The 22,139-nt window shown below is 39.2% G+C and overlaps 1 protein-coding gene across 1 annotated transcript; it reads right to left on the bottom strand.

Annotated features, from left to right (window-relative positions):
- Positions 1 to 17,402: 17,402 nt before the first annotated feature.
- FABP5 (fatty acid binding protein 5) lies at positions 17,403 to 21,544 on the bottom strand. Its single transcript, XM_079100960.1, has 4 exons — positions 21,386 to 21,544; positions 18,633 to 18,805; positions 18,205 to 18,306; positions 17,403 to 17,663 (listed from the first exon to the last, which is right to left on the bottom strand). The coding sequence occupies exons 1-4, from the start codon at positions 21,462 to 21,464 to the stop codon at positions 17,610 to 17,612; spliced, it is 408 nt and encodes a 135-aa protein (XP_078957086.1). The 5' UTR covers positions 21,465 to 21,544; the 3' UTR covers positions 17,403 to 17,609.
- Between the last annotated feature and the right edge of the window lie 595 nt (positions 21,545 to 22,139).

Genomic DNA, 22,139 nt, shown 5'->3' with positions numbered 1-22,139 from the left:
AAGAGCTATGCTGAATAGAAATAGTGAAAGTCTTGTTCTAGGTTTTAGAGGGAATGCTTTCAATATTTCTCCATTTAGAATGATGTTGGTCTTGGCTTTAGCATATATAGCTTTTACAATGTTGAGGTATGTTCCCACTATCCCTAGTTTTCTAGTGTTTTGAACATGAAAGGATGCTATATTTTGTCAAGTGCTTTTTCTGCATCTATTGAGATAATTATGTGATTCTTGTCTTTTAGTCAATTGATGTGATGAATTATGTTTGTTGATTTCGTATATTAAACCGACCTTTCATCCCTGGAATGAACCCTGCTTGATCATGGAGCACTATCTTTTAAATACATTTTTGTATTTTGTGTTTTTCCAGTATTTTGTTAAGAATTTTTGCATCTATGTTCATGAAGGATATTGGTCTGATTTTTTTTTTTCTTGATGTATCTTTGTTTTTGTTATCAGAGTGATACTAGATTAATAGAATGAGTTTGGAAGGGTTCCCTCCTTTTCAATAATTTGAGGAGTATTGGTGTTACTTCTGTGAAGGTCTGGTGGAACTCAGCTGAGAATCCATCTGGTCCTGGGCTTTTCTTCTAATGGCATTCTTCATAGAAATAGAAAAAGCAGTCATGAAATTCATTTGGAAAAATAAGAGGTCCAGAATATTCAAAGCAATCCTTAGCAAGAAAAGTGAAGCAGGAGGCATCACAATACCAGACCTTAAATCATACTCTAGAGATATAGTAACAAAAACATGGTATTGGCACCCAAACAGACATGAAGACCAATGGAACAGGATGGAAGACACAGAGACAAACCCACACAAATAGTTATCTCATACTAGACAAAGGCACCAAAATCATCCACTAGAGAAGAGACAGCCTCTTCAACAAGTGGTGATGGGAAAACTGGAAATCCATATCTAGCAGAATGAAATTGAACCCCATTCTCTCACCCTGTACAAAACTCAATTCAAAGTGGATCAAGGACCTAGACATTAAACCAGAGACTCTACACCTACTAGAAGAAAATGTAGGCCCAAATGCTCCATTGTGTTGGCTTAGGAACCAACTTATTCAACAAGATTCTAAAACTCAAAAGTAAAATCAAGAATCAATAAATGGGATGGTATCAAACTAAAAAACTTTCTCACAGCAAAGGGAACAATCAAGAGCATGAAGAGAGAGCCTAGAGAATGGGAGAAAATCTTTTCACCTGCACCTGAGATAGAGCATTAATCTCCAAGGAATCAAAAAAATTAACACCAAAAAAAAAAGCAAATAACCCAATCAATAAATAGGCAAAAGTACTCAACAGGCACTTCACAGAAGAAGAAATATGAATAGTCAACACATATGAAAAAATGTTCAACATCTCTAGCAATTACAGAAATGCAAATCAAAACCACACTTCTCACTCCAGTCAGAATGGTGATTATCAAGAATAGAAGTAACAATAAATGTTGCAAGGACGAAGATGAAAAGGTACACTCATACACTGCTAGTAGGACTTCAAATTGGTGCAAACCCTCTGGAAAGCAATATGAAGATTCCTCAGAAAACTTGGAATGGAACCACCATTTGACCTGGTTATCCCACTCTTCAGTATATACCCACAGAAGTTAAGATCAACATACTACAGTGACGCAGCCACATCAATGTTTATAGCAGCTCAATTCACAATAGCTAAGCTATGGAACCAACGGAGGTGTCCTTCAACAGATGAATGGATAAAGGAAATGTAATATATATAAATGTGTATATATATATATATGATGGAATATTACTCAACCACAAAGAAGAATGAAATTATGGCATTTGCCAGTAAAATGATGGAACTATAGACTATCATGCTAAATGAAATAAGCTAATCCCAAAACAGCAAAAGCCAAATGTTCTATCCCATATGCAGGTGCTAACACAATGGGTGGGGTGATAGAAGTGTCTTGGATTAGACAAAGGGGAATGAAGGGAAGGGAGGGGGATGGAAACTAATGAAGTAGACACTTCCTATACTTCCTATGTATAGGAATACATGACTAGTGAAACTCTACATCATGTTCAATCACAAGAATAGGATCCTAATTAGAATAAGTTATAGTCCATGTATGCATAATATGTCAAAATACACTCCATTGTCATGTATATCTAAAAAGAACAAATAAAAAAGATTAAAAGGGAGAAGATGCATGAAGATTAAATGGAATTGAAAAAATAAAGCACTAGAGGGGGTGGCAATAAGCACCACTGTTAACAAAGACAGTCCTTTTAATAATTTTCTTAAGGGTAATTGCAAGTGATTATTTCTTTTGGTTCTCACCCCAACCTTCTGGCATTTCCCACTGAGGTTCATCCTAAAACCTTTTTTAATCATTTTAATCCTTAACAGCTTAACATGGTAGCATGTCTTTTTCTAAACAGAGTGAATACTCCATTCTTTAAAACAAACCAAAAGCAACTGCTTAGACGTCTCCTATCTGAAAAACATTCCAGAATCTCTCTTACTCTTACCAACATTTCTCTTGCAAGCTATAGGAATGGGGTTGGATGGAGTTATGTTAAGTCATCTCCTTTTGAAATAAAGCCCTAAACATTCTGCCATATCAGCCTTGCTAATGAAGGATGATCTCATTAATATTTTATTAATTGTTAATTTCCATGCCTAAATGAGCCTGAAATTATTCCATAGTTATTTATTATTTTGTATTACTTGTTCTACTGCTCACCTTCATTATTGCAAATAGCCAAGAAATAAAAGATTCTAAAATCATTTCCAGACACTGAGAATTGTCTGCGAATTGAACTGGTTCAGTGAATACATAGTATATTTTCTATAAACTTTGGGGTTGAAAGAGTTTAAATTGGAGTTAGGTACTATGAAAACAAAAAGGACAATAAGAAAAGAAAAAGAAAATCAAATTCTCAGAATACAAATGCATACTAAACAAGCTTCTAGGAACAAAAGGAATACAAACACATGTATGCATTATAGTTGTTCTTAAGGTCCTTTAGACATTAGTCCAGTTATGGAAGGCAAGAGAGTAGGGCCTAGCAGAGTCTTCATCATTAGCCATCTGTTTTGTTGGACAAGTCACATAAATTTTTATATCTTCCCTTCTTCAGTTTATAAAATTAAGATATTTCATTAGATGATATCTAAAATCCTTTCCAGCACCAGAAATTGAGTTTTTAAATAATTCATTATATCTTCTTTTTCTGGTTGTATTCTTTCCACTCATTATGCTTCTCAAGTTTTCATTTCAATCCCCTGTGAGTTTTGAACTAAGAAGAGAATAGGAATATTCTGTGTTCTCACTGCCATAAGAATGCAGAAAATAGGAAAACATACCAGTAGATTATCTTAGGAAAGACAGATCTACTGTTTTAATTGGAAAAAAACATGAATTTAATTTAGGCAGAGACATATTATATTAGTTTTATGTGGTATGTACAATAATTGTTTTATGACATTTTTATTATTGGTTTGAAGGGAATTTGCAGTTTAGTATTTCAAAGGTAGAAAGGGAGCAGGCTTAAGGACTTAAGAATTCACAAAGCTAACAATTTATTTTTAACAACTGTACACATTTCAGGAAAGAATCAAATATGAGGGTGAACTCTCTTTAAGGTTCCCTTTAGCCCTGAAAATCTAAAATTCCACGTTTATTTCTCCTGGATTTTTCTACTAAATGACCCTTCCCAGCCCCTCAACTTTGGTCTTAGGGTTTATTTGATCCACGACCCATCAGAACAGAAAGGCTGACAGTGGACAAGTGAAGAAGAGGAGGGGGAGGAGATCTGGAAATAAAATGAAGGTTCACTGTTTTCACCACTTTTAAACTTACCTGGTGATGAGGCAATGAAGTGTGCATAGCTTAGAAAAATAATAAGTAAAAAACAGGAGCTGAGGCAGACTAGTATTACCATACACTCACCTGAAGAAAAATCAGTGTGTTCTTGTTTAAAAAAAAAAAAAGAAAAAAGAATGCTCCTTTCTTTTTTTTTTTCTTTTTTTTTTTTTTTTCACTCTTGGTTCTCCTTGGATTCATTCTAGTGACTCCCTCACTTGGCTTTCCAGCACTATTTGCAGGTGGGTGGCCTGTTGCGGGTTGTATATTTACAACAGCACTTCTGGAGGAAGTGCTAAAGTAAATCCTGTGACTGCGAAGTTCCTTGTACTTGAGGGGCACAGTTTGTTTGGTTTCTGCTTTATTTATCTAACTTACATACTGAAGTGTGAGTGCATGCACGCACACCACACACCCAGGACAGAGGTCAGAAGACCTGCTACTCTATACCAGCAGACATTTCAGTGTAAGAGGATTAAAAATACAAGAGCAAAGCTCTGAAGCCTAATCTGCTAGTGCTCCCCGCCCCCCCAAAATGATAAATTTACCAAACTCAAGATTCAAGAGCTGTGTGCTGTTCTCGTGCTACAAAGCGGTTTCTTTCTTAAGTCTGAAAACATTTCCAAAGGCAGTGAAAAGATTGTGAAGAGGGCAAAACACAAGGCAATTAAAGAACTATGAGCTTCCTCTTTTTTTTTGGTATGGGGATTGAACCTAGGGGTGCTTAACCACTGAACCACATCCCCAGCCTTTTTATGCATTTTACTTAGAGGCAGGGCCTTGCTAAGTTGCAGAGGCTGGCTTTGAACTCACATTTCTTCTGCCTCAGCCTCTGGAGTTGCTGGGATTATAGGCACGTGCCACCATGCCCGGTCATGATCTTCCACTTTTAATTAAATTCTTACTATACTAGCCTGGCTTTTGTTGAAGCTTATTTCAGAGTTTTGTTCCAGACAAGCAGAGAAGTATATAAGACTGGAAATGATATATATAGTATATATACTATGCTATAACATGAATTCCACTCAAAATTATTCTTATGTTTACTAAGATATCATCTGTTTTCACGTTAGTATATTGTATTGTAAATTTAAGGCAGGGAAGGCTAATCTGATGAGAGTTACATCAAATAAATATTACTCTGTATCAATACTTTCATGCCTGCCATGCCTATCACCTATGATCCCTATGACCTCCTCACCAGTGACGTCTCCGCTCTGCCTAAGTCTGTGCCAGCCTGTGCACTCTTGTCCACCTCCTGTAGCCACCAAACCCTCATGGATCACCACCCTGAGCAAAGTGGGCCCTGTGTCTTCTCTGGAATGCATCTCCCTTTTGCTACCTATTAGTCGGTCAACCTGCCAGAAACTTCCATCATTTCTGTTTCATTTGCTTTTTCAAAAAGAAGCGCCACAGATACACTGACCTTCTGCTGATACTGGAACTCATCCTTTCAGAACATATTCTTATGCTGGTGAAGTTTTAGCAAGGTTTAACTCCATTGTTGAACACTTTCTCACAGAAAATACACTGATTTCTGGATGAAAGTAGAGTGCCCTGAAGTCCCACCTCTACTGTGAGTGATAACAATGTTTTTGTTGGTAAATGGTTATTATTTTCCTAAGGGAGTGTTTATTGTAAAGGATTAGGTGCAAATATGTATTCACATCCACTCAAAGAATTCCATACACTTAGAAGAAGGTAGAACAATTTTCAACATTACATAGCATCTCCTGAACTCATGCACTACTGTATCATCAAGCAAACTGCCTCCCTCCTCGTTGCTGTTAGCAGCAGATGGCGTTTCAATCTGTTGATCCACATTTGTCCGTAGACTCCAGAATCCCTTTAAATCAAACGAAACAGCATCGACTGAATTTTGGTTATCCGTAAGAGCAAAAGAATGAAAATCATCCACATGACTGTTGACTGAGCCAAGTCCTAAGTATATGTACCATTATTTAAAAGAACAAAGCAGCACCTTGTGTGTTGATAAGGAACTAGCTGTAAGACACATTGTTAAAGGAATGAAGTAGGTTGTAGAGATTCATGTACAATTTTGCCTGCATTTACAGAAAGTATTGCTAGAAAATAAATAAAAATAAGGTTAACATGGTTATCTCTAAAAGCAGACCTAAGTGTCTGAGTACAGAGGTAGTAGAGGGCTTATCATTTACTATTTAACCTTCTGGATTTTGTCATATATGCATTGAAGTTATTTACAAATTCAAATTTTTAAAATTTTTTTAGTACAGAGGATTATGAAACAGGGAGGCTTAACCACTGAGCCACATCCCCAACCCTATTTATTTTTTTATTTGATACAGGGTCTTGCAAAGTTGTTTAGGGCCTCAAGAAGTTGCTGAGGCTGGCTTTGAACTTGTGATCCTCCTGCCTCAGACTTCCCAGTGGCTAGGATTACAGGTGTGCACTGCCACCATGCCCAGCTCAAAACGGTTTATTAATTCAAAACAACAACAATACAGGTATTGCAATTAGACAGACTCAGATTAGTGTTCTAACTCACATTACCAGACATAATGCAGGGAACTCCATCAAATCTGAAAACCAGAATCACAGTAAATACATTTAAGTATGTCCCAAATATTGTGATATTATCTGTGTATCTGAAATTCAAATTTAATTGGGAGCCCTGTATTTTTAATTGCCCAATATAGCAAACCTCAGTCCTGATCTCACTATTTATTTTGTTTGTGACCCTGTATAAGTGAGCGAGGTCCAATTCCTCTGAAGCAGAAGGAAGGAGAGGAAGGTAAGCAAGGATAAAATCTCATGCCCAAACCAGGTACAGTAGCACACTCCTGTAATCCCAGCCATTCTGGAGGTTGAGACAGGAGAATAGCGAGTTCAAAGCCAGCCTCAGCAATTTAGCTAGGTCCTAAGCAACTCAGTGAGAACCTCTCTTAATAAAGTATTTTTTAAAAGGCTAGGGATGTGGCTTAGTGGTTAAGCACTCCTGGGTTCAATCCCTTGCACCAAAAAAAAAAAAAAAAAAGAAATTTAAAAAGAAATCTCAGGCCTGATCTTATCCTGCAGTGCAAATTCACCTCAGAATTATCCCAATCTGCAGCAAGGGAGCTAGGCTTCATATTCCCACGTGACACTGACGGCCCTATGGGAAACGGAGGAGAACCTGACCTCCCAGCACTGCCAGTCTGCACACGCAAGTGAAACAGCTCTAGTCATCCAATAACAGTCTTCCCGAGAAGAGTCACAGCGGCCAGCTGCCGAAAGTCCTCCAAAGCCAAGGGACGCAGAAGAAACCATAAACACATAGTGACTGGGAGTAATGAGGAGCAGGCCACTCCTATTCCTACGTCTGGCTCCTGAACCTAGATAACTCACCTATTAAATACCAGAGGCATGGAACCATTGTAGCTGCCTTACCACTCCTGAAGAACAGTCCCCCAACCCTAGCTTTGTCTTCAAGCTCAGATTTTTTTCCCCATGCTTTATCAGGCTAGAAACTTTCAGGTGAGATTGTTTGTGGTAGGACCAGTGACTGTTGTCATGTACTCTTTACCACACTTCGCTTATCATAAAGTTGAATCTTCCCTTGGCCCAAAGGGATTTGGGCAGATCAGACCCTCTATGGGCCCTCAGATAATGGTGTTGACAAAGGACCTGCAGCAAGAAAGGAAAGCCCCTAAATGGAATGTGTCAATCTGTTCAGGATGAAGTGAGCCCTGGGTCCCTTTGAGGAAGAGCTGGAGGAGGCCCACTTTATCCACATTGGCATTGCCAGGAACTCTGTTTACCTACTGCTTTGTGACAGATCACCCTAGACCCTGGCTAAACAGCAATCATTTTATTATCTCTCAAAATTTCTGTGGGTCAGGAATTCCCCGGGGGTTATCCTAACTGAGTTCCCCAGAAGCAAACCCTGAAGCAAGAATTTGTGTTCAAGTGATTTGCTAAAGGAAGTGCTCAGGAGAGACCTTTTAGGGCATGAGAGTACAGGAAGCAAGAAAGGAAAGAGGGAAAGCCAGGCAGGCTCTGATTTCAGGAAAAGTTCTAGAAAGGGTAGGCTTGATTCTGGGACAACCTGAAGTGTCAGTTATAGCTCAGAGTTGTCCTAACCTGATGAAAGGGACCTGAGTTTTCACTCCTTTAACTGACAGTTATTGGTTGTTTGCCACCCTGGACTCGGGAAAAATGGAGTAAGTAAATCCCAGGCATGGATGACTGTATGCACAGCTCCAGAACCCACTTCCAATTGCATTTCAGTCTCTGGTTCTTGATTTGTAAAATGGAAATAGTATTTGTATCTGTCTCATTCTTTAGGATTAAATGAAATTGTGCACATAAAGTCTTTACTCAGTATCTGATCCTACTGTAAGAAGAGCATCCCAACTCATTACTTGGAAGAGAAATAGGCTATTGGTTTTATGTGTAACATGTCTTCTAAGTTCTACCTAGCAAGTATTTCGTCATCGGCAGACAAGTCCCCTTAACAATCAAAAGCAAAGGTGAGTTTCTGAATGGGTCTGGACAATATTATCACATTGAAAGAGTTTCAGGGAAGCGATTCTTAGATGCCAGACTTCACTACCCTCTTACAAAAAAGTGGATACTGGAAACTTCTAAGTTAGTCTACATACTGAGGATGCTTTGTGTTACCCTGTTGGGATTGGCTATTATTTCTGTTGTTGAGCTCTTGTTAATTATTTTATTACAAAGGTAGAAACACTAACATTTCAAAATTGTGTAGCTGTATCTTTAAAAAGTAGTTTTCCTCAGTAATTCACAAGGCTGATGCAGGAGGATCACAAGTTCAAGCCAGTCTCAGCAACATAGTGAGGCCTTAAGCAACTTAGAGAGAACCTGTCTCAAAATAAAAAGGGCTGGGTATGGAGCTCAGGTGTGACCCTAGGTACAATCTCCAGTACCAAAAACAAACAAACAAATAATCAATTAAAAATAACCCAACAACACAGTTTTCCTACTTAAGAAAAATATTCATAAGAATATGAAAAAATTCAAGTACTATATATAACATCATAACTATAGTTAATAGGAATGCATTGTATACTTGAAAATTGCTAACAGAATAGATTTTAAATGTTGCCACCCCAAAATAATAAGCATGTGATATATTCATATGTTAATTTGTTTGACTCTGTCATTCCATGTTGGCTAAATATATCAAAACATTATGTTGAACATCATAAATATATACAATTTTTATTTTGTCATTTAAAGAAAGAAAGGAAAATTTTTTTTAAGTATCAGTCATATTTATGTTTAGTTCTTTTCTAGACATTCAGAACACTTACTGGAACATAGAAAGGCCTTCAAAAACTACTTGTTGAATCAATGAATTAATGAATATTATTCATAATAATTGGGAAAATGAGGGATAAGTACAAATCTACAATCTCTTGTCCATCAGTACCAAATCCTAAAAGCTGTTCAGACTGATTATTTTCCTTCCATAATTTAGACAGTAGCAAAATCTAATGGAACCTGAACTCATTTGGCAGCCAAATCTGAGGTGAACTAATGGGGAGCCCAATCAATGTGAATATTCATGTTTCACTGAAGGCATATTAATTTGTTTGATTACAGGGTATTGTCCCGGTGCATCTGACAGTTATATAATGGTTACATATGTTTTAATATGTGGATATAATGTATGCACTGTACAGGTTGAGAGTCTCTTATCTGAAATGTTTGGGACCACCAGAAGTGTTTCAGATTTCAGATTTTTTGGATTTTCAAATATTTGTCCACCCATAATGAAATTCTTTGGGGATGGGATCCAACCCTAAACATGAAATTCACATATGTCTCATATTTTCTGTACATGTACAGCCTGAAGGTAATTTTATGCAATGTTTTTAGTGTGGCTATGCTTTGACTGAAACCCCTCACATAAGGTCAGGTGTAGAGTTTTGCATGGTGGATCTCAAAAAGTTTTGGATGTTGAAACATTTCAGATTTCAGATTTTCAAAATAGGGGTGTCAACCCATATTAATTTTCCATAATGGAAAACTGATTCTGAATTCCAAAATATATCTGTTCTAAAGGTATAGAATATCAGTGTCCTTTACCATGACTCAACCTTGTATTAAACCCTCCAATGACTACCCAATGGACTCACATGGAATCCTCACGACTCTAAGACCTTGCAGGACTCTAGCTGATGCCCATCCTTGCTAGCACCTTCCTCCCTTGGGTGTTCTGCCTGGGTCCATGCTGAGTTTCCTCCAACTCAGGTCAGTTGCATGAATAACTTCTGCTGGAAATGCTCTTCCCTGCATCCCCTCTCCTGTCTGGATTCTCTTCTTCCTTCAGGTTTTAACTTGAATTTTTCCTCCCAGAGAGGCCTTTGGTCACCTCCCCACTGTCAGTCCCAGTCAAACACCTGTTTGGTTCCTACGACCATAATTGGTTCCATCCATAATTACAATTTTCATTTTGATTATAGTTTGTCTCTCCCTCCAGATATTAAACTCAAGAGAGGTGAAAATTCTTCACCTTATTTGATTTTGTATGCTCTGCCCTTAGCACTATGTTCTGCTCAAAATATACTAAATTGAATGAATGAGCCAATCAATCCAGTTTTTTCCATCTCAGTCATGCTGACATTGGAGGACTCATAGATCTCATCAGCTAACTGATCAAAGAGAACTGACTTTTTAATGTGATATATAAATGGCATATACATTCATTCTTGATATAAAGAAAGTATTTCTCTGGAGTCCAGAAGAATCATTGCAAGTATACAGATCTAGCTAAAATGAGATGAGACAGAATAAATAATATGATTCTCTACTTAGCAAATAATCTGATGGCATTTTAATGAAATTATCACTTAAACTTACTGCCTTCCGTAACTTTGTGCTGCCTCATTTGATCTTGTGCCTTTTTTCTTATTTTAATATGTGTCCTTATACCCTGGTATGTGGAATTGAAATAGTACTATTCCCCATATACTGCCCAAATATACCAAATTGACCTGGTTTAAATTTTCAAGAGATCCTAGCATTAGTCTCTATCAAGAATAAAGCATTTAAGTTCTTACAGGAAGCTTCTGTTGGCAAGCTAAATTATTTCCACATAAAATCAGAAAGTTCTGGGATTACCTCATTTCTGTCACGATGATCTCTCTAAGGTTTCTGGGTGTGGTGCACATCTCGTAAAATGATGCATTACGCAGGTTCAGCCTCCAGAACTGGCCATTTTCCAAAGTCTGCCTGTTCAGAAAGGGTGATCTTTTTTTTTTTTTTGCTCCTGAGTTTCCACCCTGTGTAGCTGAGGGAGGAAGCTGAGTTTAGTGGTTAGTGCAGTAGATTGAGTCAGCAGCGTTGGTTTCTATTTTTGGTTATGTGATTTGCTGAAAACCTTTGTCAAACCCACACTGTCTAAATCATGAAAGAAGTCCTTGTCCTCTTATATGTAACTACTCTCCTGTGCGAATGCTATCATCAGGGCTGGTTTGAAACTCTGAAACACATTTCTGAGATTTTTCCTTCCTTGTGTTCATTTTAGTAATATCTGGTAAAAGAATTAATAAGCTAAGAAGCAGCAAAGCAAGAAAAAAACTAAAGCAAGTCCCGGGCCTCAGTGGCATACACACACAGGTATACCACAGGTTACACACCACCTGGAAGAGCCATCTGCACAGATGGGAATGAGTTGTGCCCAAATAAACAACAAGGACTTACGTAAAGCTGGGCAAACAAGAAAGAGCAAAATTGTCCACTATAAATAAAATACCAGTCCTTCAGCTTTTCTATTAGAATTGACTTTAGGACAAATAGTTCCTCCACTTCAGATAATTAAGGAAAAAAGGAAAAGATGTGTTCTCTGTTAAAGTAATCAAAGTGCCTATTGGGGGCAAAATGTCTTGTGGGGTAGAAGTTTCCTTAAGGCAGAGCTTGCTACATTCCACCGAGTAAGGCCAGTTTTGTCTGCAGACAAGCAATGGCTGACCTATATTGCAAGTCAGGCTAGGAAAGCACTTTAGGGAATCTAGCCAAAGGGTAAATATTTTTAAAATATTTTAAAACAATTTTATTATGTCAATGTACAAGAATTTTCATCAAATCATTGTTAATGATCCCCAAACTTCTTCAAAATTTTAAACACTTTTCAACAGAAAATTGATAAGCAATAGAGTTGACATAAAGTTAAACATTATAAAGTAAAAAACAACAAAGGGGAAGAAAGGGAAGGGAGGAAGGATAGAAACAGGAAGGACAGTGGAAAGAATCTGACATAACTTTCCTATGAATATACGTGAATGAATACACCACAGTGAATCCCACCATTGTGTGCATCCACAAGACTGGGGCTGTAATTAGAATATGATGCATTCCATGCATGTGTAATTTTATCAAAATTGACTCTACTGTCATATATAACTAAAAAGAACCATCAAAAATTTTTTTAAATGATATGAAAGCAACATTTGAATCTGTATCTATTTGAGTTTAAAAGAAAACAACCAAGTAATGGCAATAGAATATATAATGTTGATCCCATGTAAAAAAATTCTTAAATATATATCATATAAATGCATAAAGATTATTGAGTGTGTCAAGACAAAATATTAATATAAATTTTCTAGCAAAGTGAGACTTCCTTTTGTTCTTTATACTTTCCTATTTTCTTTTTTAATTTATTTGTTCTAATTAGTTATACATGACAGTAGAATGTATTTTGACATATTATACATATATGGAGTAATACTTTTCATTCTTCTGGTTGTACCTGATGTAGAGTTTCACCGGTGGTGTATTCATACATGCACATAGGATAGTAATGTCTGATTCATTCTACTATCTTCCCTATTCCCATCCCCCCTCTTCCCATCATTCCCCTTTGCCTAATCCAAAGTACTTCTATTCTTTCCTAACCCCCACCCTGCTTCTGTAGTATTTTCTAATATTAATTTTTCATTTAAAATACAAATAAAGCTATTTGCATTACATATTTTTGCAGTTTTCTTATTAGTTAAATAAGCAAATACACAAGAAAGTTAACAAAACACCCCAATCTCAAGAGAGAACCAATATTAACATTCTTTCATATTTTTTACATATATGCACTTATTGTTACAAATGGGACAGAAGTGAATATAATATTTTATAACCAGGGTTTTTTTTTTTTAACTTTGGGGTACATTATGAGCCTTTTTACCTAAGCTATTATTAGTTTTTTTAATTTGTAATTCCGTCTAGCATTTCATTATGTGGGTGCATCATGATTATTTAACCAATCCCCTATTTCTAGAAAGTTATGTGTTTTCTAATTCTCTGCTAGCATATACAGCACTCAGATGAGCCTCCTCATAACTAAATCTTTACCCACTAGGAATTATTTCTTAAAGACAATAGGTAGAAGATGGAGTCTGCCCATCCACCACAAAGGCCAATTGTTTCCTGTGTTGCCAAAAGCACAGCACAGCTTCTTAGTCACTTCTGCATCAAATAAATGCTCCAGCTGAAAAACCAGCCCTGTCTGTTGGGCTTCTCTGGATTCCCAAATCTGGGCCAAGTAGTAGCTCATGATTTTATTAACTCATTTTCACTTTAATGCAATTTAAAAAAATAATTTGCTCAGTATTTTCAGTGGTCCTTCATAGGAGAGTTTTTCCAACTACCAGTTTCTCCTTACTGAAAATGAAACCAGGATATCTTCTTAAACAGTCACTTGTCACTCCCTACATGGGACCCTGCATGATTTTCTTTGACCCTTAGATACACTCAAATCTATCATGAGCAGCCATGGCATCCCACACACTGTTCCTGCCCTAGATTTCAGATTCCACCTTGCCCAACATTGCTCCTCTTTCAATAAGCTTCTGTCACCCTGTGTGACCCCATTCAGGGCTTCCGTAGTTGCTAGTTCCTCTGCCTAGAACACCCAAGCCCAGATCTTCACTTGCCTGCCTCCTGCTTGTATTCAGGGCTGGGGTCAACATCACTTCTCAGAGAGGCCTTCCCAGACTGCCTCTTATAAACTGGCTTCCAGCCTGCTCACTCCAGGTTGCACTTGGTTTTATTTTTCTCTAGTTGCATTTATCCCTCTCTGCCATTTGTTTGAATCATGTATTTTCCATTTTTTCCAACAAGAAAGTCAGCTCCATGAGAAAGGGCCCTGCCTCTCTTCTACCCTATCCTCCATCTTCTCTTGTATTTTTAGCCCCTCAAGAAAGAGCTCTTTTAAGTTGTTATCCTCTTTTCAGACACTGGCAAAGTGTGCAGTGTGAGAGGAGAAATGAAAGGGAGGAGGAGAGGGCTGGATTGTAAGTAAATGTCCACATGTGACCTGGTGACAGAGCCTGACAGACCAGATGTCATAAGACTCCTGTTATTTTCCAGTCATGGTGTGACCGGTGGCAAGTCATACCACTCTGCCTTTCACAATCTTTCAAAACAAGTGTCAGTCACTTTTTAAACTGGTTCACCAGCTTCCTCAGTTCTACCAACCCAAGGCACTCATTTCTAAGAGGGCAACACTAAGAACAGCCAGTCCACAAAACCCAGGGGAAAGCTGTAATTATTCTCATAAACTTGAAAGTGAACTTAAAACAAAACAGACATTAATAATCATTGTCATAAGCAGCAAGAGCTGAGTATTAGCCTAGGTTGACTTTGCGGCCTCAGAATCTAAGTGCTCAAAAGATGGTTCTTCCCTTTTTCTAGGCATAGCACCATTTCAAATACCAGAATTTGGAAAAGACATTTGAAGAGATCAAGAAAACACTAAGTACATTAGCAATAAATCACTACTGGGTATGAGATATGACCATACCTCAGGAGTGCTTACAGTGATCTGTCATAAGTCACCATAGCCATTCATCCTTGGGCACTCAGACTGTGCTCACAGACTAGTGTTGATGCCCTCACAGTGCTCAAGGACATAATCCAAAAGGTACACCATCACCTTCCTGTGCATTTCTCTTTGATGATGGTGTGACTTATGTCGTACCATTTTTCTTGCAGTAAAATGTATCTGGTCTGCATTTTGTCCTCCAAACAAATCAGTTCTGTTGAGCAGACATTACTTATTAGAATACTCAGCTTATACACTGATCCAAAATGGGCCTCCTTTTTCAGAGCAAACTGCCATGACACACCAGCTCAGTAACAAGCCTGAATTCGTTATGCCTATTTCAAACATCCTTATCCCACAGACAAGTACACTACTTCTAGGGGGTAAGTAAAAACTATAGCTTTAAAAAAAAAAAAAAAAGATTGAAGCAACATCAGCAAGGGTCTAAGATAATATAAAAATGTGTAGACATGAGAAGCCATTAGTTCATTAATGAGTTTATTTGTTTGACAAATATTTATTAACCCCTCCTTTGTGCTGGGTTCTCTCCTAATTGAGTGCTAGGTAGAGTATACTATAAAGAGTTTCTACTCCATGGAGTTTACTTCCCAGTGGAGAAGACAGATAATAACCAAAAGCAATTTAAAAACTAAACAAGTAGACATATCTTGAGTACGGATTGGTATAAGGGAAGGACTGTGGGGAAAAATGAAGCAGGATAGGGGAATTCATAGTGACAGAATGGCTGGGAGTTATTTTACGTAGTGTGGTTTGGAAATGACTCACTACCAGGGTGACATTTGAGAAGGAATGTGAAGGAAGTGAGAAAGCTGGGGTGGCAGATTCCTAGGAGAAAATCATGGGCAGATACATCAAAAGGTGCAGAGGCAGAGACTCTGAGGCAGCAGCACACCTTTATCAACAGTGATCAGTATGGCTGGAGAGGAATGTTTGAGGAGAGTGGTCAGAGATGAAATCAGGAGGTGCACTGGGAATTTGGGAAACCCAGCAAGTCAGACAGAACCTTCATAAAGACTTTGGCTTTGCTCCAAGTGAAATGAAAAGCCAGTGAAGAGTTCTCAACACAGAAGTGACATACAGGCAGTCCCTGGCTTGGCTTAGGATTTTTCAACTTTCATGCACCTTCCACGGAAACCATATTTTGAATTTTTTTTCACACTCTAAATTTTGATCTTTTCCCAGAAAGTGATACGGGGCAGGATACTCAGTTGTGACACTGGTAATAGCTGTCAGTGCAACTCCATCAGTCATGAGATCATGAGAGGAAACAGCTCGTGCCCTCCAGTGTGCCGTGCTGCTAAGCTGTAATGTCAAGTAGACCAGGTGTACTAGATGCATCCTTACCTACCATATTTTCAACTTAGGATGGGTTTGATGAGATGTGTCTCCTTCATAAGTGAAGATGCATCCATATTCTAAAACAAGAGAGATGCTAATTCATATAGAAAGGAAATCTAAAACAACACCATCCAATAAAAAATATGGGTACAATGCAAGCACATGCAATTTTTCAGTTTTTCCTAGACACACTTTAAAAACTTAAGGAACGGGTAAAATTAATTTTATTTGTACTTATATTAAAAATGTGACTTAAATATGTAACTAATATAAAAAAATCATTAATGAGGTGTTTTGCTTTTCATTCCAAGTCTTTGAAATCCCATGTATACTACTCAATTGGAACTAGCTACATTATCAAGTGTTCATAACCAATAACTCAAGGGCTAAGTAAGATGTCAGTGAGAGAGCCTAACTCTTTCACTTATTTTACATAATTCTTAAAATTCTTACCAGCTAACATCCCAGCACATGGAGGTTGATTTTAGAAAAGTCTCAGTTAGTACTTTTATCTGGGCTTTAAACTCAGTCAAACTGAGAAGAGGCAGTATCATGGAATAATTAAAAACATCAAGTGGACATGACCAGATAGTTTCACAATCCAGCTCTACAACTTCAAGCTGTGTCCTTGAACAAGTTAGCTAGTCAAATATATGCTCACTTATTTGCAGAATAGAGATAACAGTGCCAGCCCCTCTAATGTTGCTCTGGGGATCATGTACACAAAGCTTTAGCCCAGTACCTACGACCTATTTCTCCAATGTGAATTGTGGATGTTTGTATTTGGGACTGAGAAATGGAACTCAGGTTCCACTAGAATTCTAATTCCTTATAGTATAGTACATATATTTGTATACAAATTCACACAAGAAGTATATTTTAAAGCTGTATTACTTTCATTACTTTTGATAATGAACACACTGTATCATTTTAACACTGCACTGTTCCTCCTGGAGGACAACAATTTGTCCATTGTGTTCAGATATATTATACCTCAGCCTCTAAGATAATTCCTGGCACTTGGTAGGATCTCAATTAAGTCTATTAAATGTATTTTTAGTTGCAGAATTCCTGAATAAAACTTCTAAGCAAACCATTAAAAGTATGATTTGTCAGTAAGGTAACTGAACCTTAATTCTAATATTTGAATTAAAAAGTTTATGTAGCTGCTTAATGAGAACAATTTCTAACAGATGTAAAATCCTTGAGTTAACACAAAATTCAAATAGTGTACAGCAAACTTAAATGATCTATACTGTATTGTTGCAAAAGCAGCTCTACATATAAATCACTAGCACAACATAGTACCCTCAAGACTACCTCAGAATTTATTCAATTCACAATTATTAAATATATCATTAGTTTCCTATAAAGTTAAAGAATACATACAACATGTATTAGCACAAACACATTTATTTACTAACCAAAGGGATGAGCTTAGTTAAACCAACACTTTGAAATAGTTGCATGTAAAATGTTTGTGATAGAGATAATTGAACACAGTAATGGAAAAAAAAAAAAGAAGCAATCTGGAGATTTGCTCATTGAACTGAGCTTCTTCATTCTTGCAGCTAATTCCTGTCCAAACTGATGATGGAATTTTTATTCTACTTTCTCATAGACCCGAGTACAGGTGACATTATTCATGACACACTCCTAGGAAAAAGAACGATATTAAAGAGTTAGGCGGGTTTTACATTCCAGAGTCACAGTGGTAATGAAATGCTAGAATCAGAATCCTAAAACATCTTGTAATCTACCTCACAGAAGGAAACAACCTGTCTTTAGGATTCCTAGATTCAAGAGAAGATAGAACCCATTGTTTAGTTTATACTAAACAATATGTATATACTCTATTGGAAACTAAAGTGTTGGATATTGTATCTAAATTACTCATTTGGTCTTGGCAAATATTATGCCTCATTTTAAAGAAATGGAATAATGTATACCCAAGAGGGCAGCTTGGTTCTCTGCTGAGATTATGTGGTGATGTAGAGGAGGAAACCCAGATCCAGCTTCACCCCATGTTAAGTCATGTTGCTTCTCTATCCTACCAACATCTGTCTTGGTAATGAGAGTTCTTGTATTTAACTTGTTATTTTGCATTTTCTTCTGCCCAAGCTTAGTTTTGCTCATGACCAATGATGTAGAAGTTTTGGCAACTCTAAGGACAAGATGTAAGCAGTTTGACACTCACCACCACTAACTTCCCATCTTTCAATTTTCTTGTGATTGTGCTTTCCTTCCCATCCCATTCCTGATGCTGAACCAATGCACCGTCGACAAAGCTGCAGACCGTCTGCCAAAATAGAGTACATGTTTTAGTCTTCCGAAATATGAGTTTGCATGACTCATAACCTCCTTAATCAACATTTTTTTCATCTTCTCCTTTCTGCATCTACTTCACCAACCATACTGACTTTACTCGCAATAAACTTTCTGCTTTTAATCTAGAAGCTCATAAAAGACACTCATTCTATGAAGCTGGTACTTTTACTAATTTGTCAAAACTCAATTCACAAAATAATTCTTTCATTAAGTTTTTGACTATACACAGTTAAAATGTCATCAATATGATTTATCATTCTAGAAGCTTCAGTGATTTTACAACATATTATAGCGGACCTGAGTTTTTCTGCCATCAGCTGTAGTTTCTTCAAACTTCTCTCCCAGGGTACAAGAAAACTGTGTTGTTTTCAAAGTGCTTTCAGTTTTTATGTTGAGCTTCTGGCCTTCAAGGGTGATGATGCAATCTGGTTTGGCCATTGCGCCCATTTTCCGCATAGTCAGTCCCACTCCTATAGAATGTCAAATCATGGTAAATATCAGAAGACCAGTTATAATTTACATAATAAAAGCAATAATTCAATTGCAATCACTAGGCCTGGCATATCCTCATTTATTTGAGCATATATTCAGTGCTTACCATGTGCCAGCATATTACAAATATTTACACTGGCCCTCAGAAAGTTAGGGAAGACTTTACTCTCTACCTTTATGTATTCAAAACGGTCCATTGAAGGTAAAAATAAAGGATTCAAAATTGCAAACCTGAAGTTCTCTCATCTTTTTCTATATGCACTGGATTCTGCCAATCATGGTATTTTGACTCCAGCATATAGTCTGGCACATAAAAGGCGGTTGATGAATAATTAATAGACTACACAAAACAACAAAAACAAAAAAATCAATTCTGAGATATTTAGACAATTTAAGTTAGCAGCACAATCATGATGCTAATAAATGGGGGGAAAAAAATCTTATCCTGGAAAACAGAAAACACTTCAAAGCTGTAAAACTCAATACAATATTTTCTGTTTTCCAGGGTAAGATTTTTTCCATTTATTAGCATCCAGATTGTGGGAGTAACTCAAAACATTATACTATTTGAATGCATTTGAATTGATTTTTGTTTTCTATAGTCTATTAATTAGTATAGTCATACAGCTATGAAGTTTCACATTGTTATATATTAATCTGCTCCCCCCCCCCCTTGGTGTCAACATCCATAAGGAACTTTAGATCCAGGTGAAATCCCTGTTTCATAAATAAGAGTACACTGTAAGCAGACTGAGTCTTTTTGAGAACATTCAACCAGGCTTTCAGTGTCCGTTGGAGCCTTCTTTTACCACCTCAAGGCTGATGGCTTTTTGTTCTTAGTTGAGTCATTATTCTCACTCTGGACAAATAAATGGGCGCTGTTCTTCCTACACCTTGACTGCTCCCTAATAGCCTTGACAACCTTCATGACTTCCAAATTCTGGACACTAGCCATCCTGACCCTAAGCACACATGCACTTTCTGTGGCAGAGAACTGGTGTCCTTTATTTGGTCTTCACATGTGAGGACACAAAGGCTGTTATGTCTTGAAAGAGTACAATAAATGGCTTTTCCCAGAGTCATGTTAGTCACTGCAACAAGTGTTCTTGTTTCACTGGTGGTGTGGGTAAATACACTCAGGATTCACCACAAACCAGCCTTAACCACACACTGTCTTGGATAAAGGCAGGTGCAGGAGTGATTCTGAAGTGCTCCGTGAGAAGATGTCAAGAGAGGGTCACCGTAGTGACTTTACCAGCAAGCAATCAGGTTAACATTGCTACCTTAAATATCGTTTTCTGAAGCAGCCTCCTACTCCCAGCAGTCCCTCAGGCCTGGAAAACCCCCTTCCAGAGAAGATACATGCAATACTAACTCTATCCCACTTCCCAATGGCCTGTGACAAAGGTCTACTTTCTGTTTGCTATCTGTACAATGTCAATTTCCATGCAATTGCTGACACTGGTTTAGAAAAGGACAGCAATAGAAAATGAAGTACTATTTCCAGTGAAAGACTCTTCCTACACAGAGACTCATTCTTTCTTTGAAGACTTTAAGGACTCAAGTGCAAACCGTGGGGCCACACCCATTTTGCAGCAGTAAGCAAAAGCCGCAGGCCAGCAGTTTCTAATTACAGTTTTCCAACTAAGCCCACTGTACTCGTGCCTCTCACCCTCCAGACTCAGAACAGAAAAGCAGTAAGGCCATTCCCAGGCACAGTCTGTCTCACCGAGCTCCTCCCACACACCGCCCGCCCACTGCGGCGCCTCCTCTGGCAATGCAGGCAGCGTATCAGCACAGCCAGCTCCACACCCAGCCAGGCCAGGAGACTAGGAATCCCCGGTGCTCCAAGGGGAACTGGGCCAACCCTACTGGCCTGGCTCACCCGGTGAGATAGGGCAGTGGATCTGCGTGAGATACGGCCAAAAGTAGCACCTAAGCTGAAGCTGAAGCCCCATTCGGAGCCTCTACAGGATTTCTGCTGAGACCGCGCCCTGCCACACCGTCTCGAGTGGAGACGGGGGAAGGGAACCTGTGCGCCATCGAGTTACAAAAAGATACGGCAGGGTGGAAAAGGGAGTGGGTGTTGCCACGATGAGGCGGATGGGAGAAAGAATGGTGGCATGAAGGCGGGGACGATGGGTGGCGGGAAAAGAAAAAGGGAAAGTTAGGGGGACTGCCTGGAGGTGGTCAAAATTAGTACAGCTTGTAGGCGGGGACGCGCCAGGTAAAGAACTGGAAGCAATGCCGGGAGGCTGCCACGTGGGCGAGGGGGAAAGAAGTAGAAGACGGTGGCGCGGGGACCACGAGGTTGAACATCTCCGGAATCCCCGGAGGCACGGACGCTCCGCGCTTCTAGCTGACTGTCCGCGTGGTGCTGCGCCGCTCTGCACCCAGGGACATACTGGTGGTGAGGAGATGGTAGGATTAGCAGGTAAGGAGCCGAGCATCTCTGCCCCACCCCGGATCCCAGCACGCTGATGGGGACATAAGGACAAAACGGCCACACACATGCCACGTTGCAGGCGTTGTGCACGCTGCCGGGCCGGGTGCCTCACCTAGTTCTTTCATGTAGTCATCAAAGCCTTTGCTGTCCACCAGGCGCCATCTTCCTTCCAGCTGCTGAATGGTGGCCATGGTGGGCTCGGGCAGGCTGGTGTGCTCGGCTAGCGTAGCGGCTCGGACGCGGGTAGCGTGCTGTGCTGCGCTAGGCGCCACGCGGCTTTATAAAGGCAGCGGCGCTGGGCGGCGCCGGGCGGCCAATGGGAGGCACGTCTCGCCCGACCTCAGCCCCGCCCCCCGCGCCCCTAGGGCTTGCCTAGCGGGGTCTGGAGGTGCGAATCGGCTCCACCTGCCGCAAACGCAGGGTTCCCTCTGCTGGTCTTGCAAGCGGGGACTCGCCCGGCGCAACCTACGCCTCACTGGACGCCAGCCACTGCACGATTTGGCGGTTCCGCACACCCAGGAAACTCGAGGGGGCAACTGGGAGCCCTGGGCGCCTGCCCTGCACACCAGGGTCGAACCGCCTAGCTGCGCGATTTTCCTTCCAAAATACCTGGAGGAATCGATTAGCCTTCACCAGACGTGGTTGGAAGGAACCGATGGATCTACTGTTTGGTGGGTTGATTGATAAACCCTTAACCTTCTACTCTTGTCAGCGGACAAAGATGTGTCCGCAGTCCACATCCTGCTTTAAGAAGTGCTTTCCCCACCCTCAGGCTACCCCTCTCCTCACGAGGTCCTCTTGGTTGGTATATGCTGGAGTTGAGCTAGACAGTTTTATCAGAAGCTGTTGGGTGAGACAGGGAATAT

Source organism: Sciurus vulgaris, assembly GCF_902686455.1.
Source record: "Sciurus vulgaris genome assembly, chromosome: 1".
Lineage (NCBI taxonomy): Eukaryota > Metazoa > Chordata > Mammalia > Rodentia > Sciuridae > Sciurus > Sciurus vulgaris.
Note: the sequence above shows the minus strand (reverse complement) of the source record. Positions and strands in the feature narration are given on the sequence as shown.